The 8,341-nt window shown below is 47.8% G+C and overlaps 1 gene segment (V, D, J or C); it reads left to right on the top strand.

Annotated features, from left to right (window-relative positions):
* The first annotated feature begins 7,136 nt into the window (after positions 1-7,136).
* On the top strand, positions 7,137-7,852 carry LOC106001250. The segment is given in 2 exon segments: positions 7,137-7,240; positions 7,345-7,852. Coding segments are annotated over 2 exon segments (546 nt in total).
* Positions 7,853-8,341: the final 489 nt, after the last annotated feature.

The following is an 8,341-nucleotide window of genomic DNA, read 5'->3' as shown; positions in this document are numbered from 1 at the left end:
TCAAAGTAGCATAATGTCTTCCTTCCATTTCCTAAATAAGAGAAATGATGAGAATCTTGAACTCAGAGTCATGAATTGAACAGAGCTCTCCAATACAAGGTAAGGGCCTCTCAACATGCCTGAGAGAACTGAGTTACATTTCCCAGAGGAGAAGCTCCAAATGGCCTGGCAGTGCCGGGCAGCTCACAGCACCTGCAGAGACCTGCAGAGAGGTTCCAAGTATTTGACTTCCCTCAGCGGTGAAGCAGAGAAGACCTTCAAGATGAACACCTTTCCTCTCCCTCCTGCCCAGCAGAACCAAACAAACCTTTATCTGTGAAGTGACCTACCCAAGGGCGTAAACCACTATATTTCCTGAAAAAGTCTTGACTTACTGGAGTGAAAGGACAAATGCTTTGTTCTGTTTAAAGTTACAAAAGAGAACAATCTCCTGCATTGAAATAGTTTTCTTAAGAATGTATTTGGAAAGATGATGTCTTGAGGCTGGGGCATTGTGATCTAAGGAATACCCCATGGGTGTCTTGTGGGTGGAACACTGCCCCAGCCCAGAATTGTGCCCTGTGTGCTTTGAGGAGATGCGGGTCCCAGCAGTCCTTGTGGAAGAGGGACTGGCTGTGCTGTCCTGTGACTCAAGGTCACATTGGCCTGTGACTGTGTCTTCCAACCCTAGGATAAACTTCCATCTGCCACATGGAGCTCACAGTCCCGTCACTGCGGGCTGAGGACTCATGGATAGACAAGCTGTGGTCAGGAGGTCACACCTCTGGGTGCTCTGTGCCGATGGAGCTACACAGGTGCACTTGTGGGACTCGTAGGGATTGTGGCTGCAGGTGCTGACAGGTTCTCCTTGTCCCTGTGTGCTGTCCAGGTGTGGGCAGAGTCAGGATCGGCCTGTGAACCCTTGAGGTCCCGTTGCTCACTGCTGGCCTCCAGCTGCATCAGGACCTCAGTGCCTCTGGAGTCAGCTTCACTGACTCATGAGGATGGGCTGCACTGGACAGGAGACACGGTGACATGGAAGTCACCTCCACAGACACATGTGCACCTGAGACAGACAGCAGAGCCCCGTCCTCCACACCACAGAGCTCTGCTGTCCACCTGGGGAGGATGTGGACTTCAGATACCTGCAGGGCCACTGGCCAACAGAAGGGGGCCCTCAGGACACACTAAGCTGGGCAGGGCCTGCTATGCCTGCTCAACGACCTGGGTGTGTCCTGTGCCAGTGAAACTTGTGTCCTGTTAACACTCACTCAGATAGGAGCCAGGGCCAGAGGATCTCACCTGTGACCCCAGCTGTGGGGAGCCTGCGATCTGAGCAGCACAGTTCCAAGCCAGCTTGGGAAGGAATCAACGAGGATCCCAGCTCAGATGACTCACCAAAAACCAGAGAGGAAGCTGCTGCTCAAGGGATAGAGCACCAGACGTGAGCACCAAAGCTCAAGTACAGCACCCAGGCCCCAGGACTGTCCACAGAGAAATAAATGGACAACAAGTTCATTATATGCATGAATTCAAATAGAATAATGGAAACAATAGGGGAAAATAGAGGATGGGAAGAAGGAAGGTAACTGTGATGAAGGCAAACTGTAGAAATTTATGAAGTTATTGTGACAAACCTTGTTATGTGATCACTACTCACTAGTAAACAGTAATAACCAGAGTCCCAAGCAGGGCTCAAGGGCAGACATACCGCCTGGTACAAAGTAGCTCCTCTGTTCAATTAGTCCAGGAAAATAGGATGTATTCCCACAGCTTTCTTTTCTTCTTTTTTGGGTCAACTTCATTCTGAGGACACAGGGCCTTGACCAGGAGCTCAGGAGAAGCTCAGGTTTGGAGTTCTGGTCTCTGAAAAGGAGACACTGCTTTGTCCCTCACTGTCCCCCAGCACCTGTGACCGGCCTCTGCTCCCTGCATGTGCCGTCAGTCCCAACATGGAGGCACTCGGTCAAACACAAGTGACACAGAGGAAGGAGGAAGGGGAGGTACCACACACCCTGGATTAAATGCTGCTGGTTAAACTGAAGGAAGCTTAGCATCCTTCTCAGGACGCTGTCCTCACATAGACAGCACAGATTCATGTGAACCTACAGTGGGCACTCCTGGCCATCTGGAAATGGTGGAACTTCTCAAGAAGGAGATGATGTCATTGGGTCTCCCTCCTGGTCTCACCTCCTCCACTCATGACTTGTGGAAAGCCATCTGTGGGCCAGGGGGGCTGTGGGACCTGGGTGGTGGTGGTTCTGGGCTCACTGGGTCCCAACATCCCAGTTCATAGATCTGACATCAGGCAGGAGGCAGGGAACTCATGAGAACACCGGGAACTTCCACCACCACAGAGGCCATTTGCACTTCTGCTGAGATGGGATCTGTGCCTGGGTCTAAGGAGTCAGGATATAAATGGAGCAGTTTAGCCCAGCAGATGATAAGGGCAGGGCCATATGCAAATCTCCCAGGCCCACAGAGTAGAAAGGCCAGGCTCCTCTGACTCATACACAAAGGCCTGGCCCTCCAGTCTCCAGAGGCACTCGGTCCACATCCTCACAGCATGGAGTGGATGTGGAGGCTCCTTCTCCTGCTGACAGTGGCCCCAGGTGAGGACCCCAGACCAGGGCTGCCGAGGATGCAGAGGAACTCCTGGCCCTAACTCCAGTGTCTCCTCCGCAGGTACCTACTCCCAGGTTCAGCTGGTGCAATCTATTCCTGAGCTGAAGAAGTCTGGAGAGGCCGTGAAGATCTTCAGCAAGGCTTCTGGATACACCTTCACTAGCTATGCTATTAACTGGATGCGACAGGAGCCAAGAGGTGGCCTGCAGTGGATGGAGTGGATCAACATTAACACTGGAAATCCAACCTAAGCTGAGGGCTTCAAAGGACGATTCATCTTCTCCCTGAGACCTCTGTCAGCACAGCACATCTGCAGATCAGCAGCCTGAAGGCTAAGGACATAGCTGTGTCCTACTGTGCAAGACACAATGAGAAAATCACATCCAGAAGGCGTCAGAATCTCTAAGAGAGAAGTTGCTCCTGCTCACCAGACAGCAGCACTAGCTGCACACAGCCTGTGATGGAGGTTGTGATTTAGAGCTGGGAAAGGTAGGAAAGAGCTTTGCTCATCTGCAGAATATTTTCACCAAGATGTTGACAGTTCCTGGAACAGGAGAGAAATTGATTGCAGCAGGCACTAATTTGTGGAGTAATCCTTGCTCCCCTAACACCTCTCAGCATAAAGACACTGAAGAGTCTATAGTGAAATCCTCTCTTAAGAGCTGAGACCTCTGACTCCATCACTTGTAGTGTAAGAAGAGGGCAGATCAGACAGCTCACTATGGAGACAGTACTTCCTCATGTACAGTAGAGGTCACACAGATTAGACCACTCACTATGGAGACAGTACAGTGCTCCTCATGTACAGTAGAGATCACACAGATTAGACCACTCACTATGGAGACAGTACAGTGCTTCCCTGTGTACAGTAGAGATCACACAGATTATACTGCTCACTATGGAGATAGAACAGTGTTTCCTCATATACAGTAGAGATCACACAGATTGGACCTCTCACTATGGAGACAGTGCAGTGCTTCCTCAATATAATTCCTCAATAAAATATTGAAAGAAGAAATCCCACATAATTCAACTATATGACTTCAGTGTATAAAGACAAAGGACAACCCTCTGACTGCCTCAATTCCTTTTTACTCATTCTTTTCAAGGTGCTATCACAGCAACAGTATTCTCTTATCTGCCTATGTATCAAGCAAGGTATAACAAATTAATGATGCTGTTAAAATACCCTCATTGCTGAATGAACAAAAGATCCCACCTAAAACCTTTGGATGTGAGAAGTAATTTCAGCAATACAACAAAGGAAATCAGCACTAAAAACCAGCTCCTTCTCATGTACCTGTAACATAGAGAAAGAAATCATGAAAACAGCCATTCACAAGGGCCTCAGAAAATAAATTACATGCCTGGGAATAAATACACCCAAGGAGGATAGATCCCTCTACAGTGATGTAGGGAATTGATAAAACAATGATGTAAGGAATTGAAGGGAACACTCATATCAATCAAGGGATTGGAATGACTTTGAATTACACAGATCGACAGAACAGTCATTGTGAAAATGGCTGTAGTCTACAGACTTGATCAACCTCCATCAAAAGCCCCAGGGCCTTCTTCCCAGAAATGGAAAATGAAAGTGCTACTGTCACGTGGAAATACCATAGACCTTGAACAAAAGGAGTAGTGCTGGAAGTGGACAAGACTTAATTCACATTTTGCCACAGAGGAGAGAATAACATTCAATTCCTACAGTAAACACAATATGCAGAAGGGGAAAAAATCTTGGCCATACATGCATCTGACAGAGGATGAATTTCCAGGATATATGAAGCCCTCAAATAATTAAACAACAGTACACACAATTCCATTCATAAATATATAGAGGAATTGGTCAGCCCTCAAAATAAGAATCTCCTATGGTCAATAACACATAAAAGATATTCAATATCCTCAGCCATAAATGAAACACACATCATGACTGCACTGCATTCCAACTTTGCGATAATCAAGAAAAAAAAAAACAAGAACTGGCAAACCTGCAGGAAAAGAAACCTTCCATGGTGCCCTCAGAATGTGAGCAAGTGCACTATGGGACTCAGAATGGAAAACCCTCCACAGACTAAAAGCCAAGCCACCATGATCCTTCTCCTCACTCCTGCACACACCCAAGGGGTCTCGGGCAGTCTATGATATAGTGACTAAACAGTTGTGTTTGTCTAGAACTGTCCACAATAGGAAAGGTTTGAGGATCAGACTGGGTCCCTTCATGGATTCCTCAATGCATGAACCTAGAAATTATGTTATGTATACAGAATGGAATTACTCAGCTATAAAGAGAAATAATGTATACAGAATGGAATTACTCAGCTATAGAGAAGAATGAAGTATACAGAATTGAATTACTCAGCTATAAAAAGGAATGAACTTACATCACTGGAAGGAAAATTGAAAAAATAGAGAACACTTTGTTGATGAAAATAAGCCAGACTCCAAAGGAGTAATACTGCATTTTTGTCTCATGGGTGGAAAAAGGATCTGAACAAGATCAAAAGCATGAATATAAAACTGGAATGACAATAATATGCAGAAGCCAGCAAGACTGGTAAGGGGCAGGAGAGCGTGCAATCAAAGGGCATTACACACTCATGTGAAAATGTCATAAGGAAACCCATTACTTGATACAAAGAAGCTAATTTGAAAAGAAAAAGGGCCCAACACTGGTGGCTCACGCCTGTCATCTTAGCTTTCAGGATGATCAGATCTGAGGATCACTGTTCAAAATCACCCTATGGCAGAAATTCTGTCAGACATTGATCTTCCATTAATCACAGACAAAGCCAGGCATGGTGCTAGCTCTGGTGGTAGAGTCCTAGCCCTGAGCAAACGTAGCTCAAGGAAGGAGTCCAGGCCCAGGTTCAAGGCTCAGGACTAGCTGAAAAAAGAAGTAAACAGAAAACCTGACAGAGCAGAGAGATGAGCTTCGGCATGAACGCTGGAGTGGTCCAGGAGCTCTGATAAGAGACTGTGATGGAAAGAGGAAGCCAAGTGCAGCTCCCTGAGCTGAGACTGAAAGGAGCCTTGGAGCAGCCACTCCGTCACAGACACAGGGCTCAGGATGAGGGCAGAGTGGGCATGAATGGTGCGGGTACCGTGCAGCTCAGGACGCCCTGGACAGACCCCTCCACACAGCCCTGCGTGCCCATGTGGCCACCTCAGTCTTCCCAGGGGTGACTCCTGTGTCCTGGCAGCGTGGGACTCAGTGCTGACCCTGTACGGAGCTCAGGCTTCGGGTGTCACACGGTCTCTCTGCAGGGCACAGAATCCAAGATGGATGTGTGGAGACCGTCTGATTCATGGATGGCTGGGGACAGGCAGAGACAACTAGAGAAATGGGGACAGCGCAGGAAGACCACTAGACAGCGTCCTCAGAACTATGGGCTCGGCACCCTAGAGAGGCAAAGCCTAACTTGACACACAGACCCCACACACTCAACAAGAGCAGAGAGCTCAGGTCATCCCTGCTTCCCAGAACAATGATGCTAATGGTCCTCTCCTGCTTTTGTTACATGTGTCACTGGGAGACACATGCAATAGACCCTATGGAGAGATCAAAGACTTTAGCTCTTCACAAAGACTAAGTCAAAGACCAACAAAGTAAGCACCAGAAAGTGGGTACTGGGAGTGGAGAGGTGAGGGGCAAATGGTAGAAGAATGAAGGAGACAACGTGGAGAACACAGGCAAGAATAACAGTGCATAGGCCACAGAATTGAGAACATTGAACTAAGGGTGGGTCAAAGGGGAAAGGTGAGGAAGGAATGACTCATATCCACATGCCTTGTATCCACAAACTGCTTTGTTCAATGATGTCAGCATACATGTCCTGAACATTAACCAGAGAGAGGGAAGAGGTGTTGGAGGGGTGGGCAAGAATGTTGAAAAGTGTGACATTGATCAAGCCTCAGTGTACTCATAAACTGCCTCACTGAACGGCAAATCCTTTATAGAGCAACTTAAAGATCAAAATGTTGTATTAATTTTTTTTGAATTTTTAAAAATTGTTTTTTGTGTAGTTGATGTACAAAGCAGTTACAGTTACGTGAATCAGGTACAATCAGTGCAGTTCTGTATGAACCATTTTCCCTTTCTGTTGCTCTCTCCCAATCCTTCCCTCCTGTCCCCACCCGTAAGATTTCCAGTTTATTTTCCACAGTGTCTGCTGAGTATCACTATTGTGTTTGTTCCTCCTTGTTCCAGCTTATATGTGACCCGCTTACCATCCCAAATACAAACACAGTAACAAACAAGACAAAAGGAAAAGGGAAATATATTTGAAAAGCAAATGGCTCAGCAATCTTCACTAACACAATCAGAGATAAAGTTTCTTAAAGAAATTCAGATTCAATCAATGGCTTTTCTTGAAGCCAATTAATAGTTTGTCCACTCAACTAACAAACTCTGCCTTCGACCTGCATCTCCTCTGTGCACTGCCCTCCTGAGACTTCTGCCCCCGAGCTGCTTTATAGCAGAGGACATGCAAATAGGACGTCCCTCTGCCCATGAAAACCAGCCCAGCCCTGACCTGAGCTCTGTGAGCTGATTCCACCAGTGACTGAGCACAGACCACCACCATGGAGTTGGGGCTGCGCTGGGTTCTCCTTGTTGCTCTGTTGAAAGGTGACTCATGGGGAGCAAGGGATACTGAGTGTGCAAATGCACATGAGTGGGAGGAACAGGGGTTGTGTGTGACCATTGCTGACCAGGATTCTCTGTGTTTGCAGGTGTGCAGTGTGAGGTGCAGCTGGTGGAGTCTGGGGGAGGCTTGGTACAGCCTGGGGGGTCCCTGAGACTCTCCTGTGCAGCCTCCGGATTCACCTTCAGTAATTACTGGATGAGCTGGATCCGCCAGGCTCCAGGGAAGGGGCTCGAGTGGCTCTCATACATCAGTAGTAGTAGTAGTAGCATAAAATACGCAGACTCTGTGAAGGGCCGCTTCACCATCTCCAGAGACAACAGCAAGAGCACACTTTACCTGCAGATGAACAGCCTGAGAGTGGAGGACACGGCCGTCTATTACTGTGCTAGAGACACAGTGCAGGAAATCCAGTGTGGGCCAGACACAAACCTCCCTGCAGGGCGCTCAGCACCAGCAGGGGGCGCTCAGCACAGCTTGGAGCCAGGTCAGCTCAGGAGCAGCTGCACACAGAGCCCAGGGCTGCTCTCCTGCTGTCTGCCCTGCCTCTGTGTCCACAGTGTGACAGCATCTCTCCTGAGTTCATGACCCGCACTCCTCTGTGATGTCTTCAGTCCTCTTCTGGGACTGTTAAGAATGAACAGAGTATCATGGTGGAAGCAAAAATGGCGCTGCAGTGGTGACCAGTATTTGATCCTGAAGAAACTCAGGGACCCTGGTGACTCCATGAGACTCAGGACAAAGATCCCAGGATTCACAGAGTCGGAATTTGTTCTGTGAACAAGAGTGAAACCGCCTGGCACAGTTACTCATGTCTGTAATCCTAGAGACTTGGGAGTAGGAGAGATAAATGATTTTGAGGACCTCATCCCAATCAATAAGCTGAATGTGGCAGCTGTTTCCTGTGATTCCAGCTACACAGGAGGCAAGTGTGGAATCACTGTCTGGAACCTGCCCCAGGCAAAAACACAGCACAGTACCAGAAAATAAATAACATCAGAAAAGCTGCAGAAAGGGCTGAAATGCATGTGTGTGCCTAAAAGACTAGCCCTGAGTTCAAAACAGTACAGAGAGAGAGAGAGACA

The sequence above is a fragment of the Dipodomys ordii genome, unplaced genomic scaffold, assembly GCF_000151885.1.
Source record: "Dipodomys ordii isolate 6190 unplaced genomic scaffold, Dord_2.0 Scaffold279, whole genome shotgun sequence".
Classification (NCBI taxonomy): domain Eukaryota; kingdom Metazoa; phylum Chordata; class Mammalia; order Rodentia; family Heteromyidae; genus Dipodomys; species Dipodomys ordii.
This window is presented reverse-complemented; position numbering and strand designations above follow the sequence as displayed.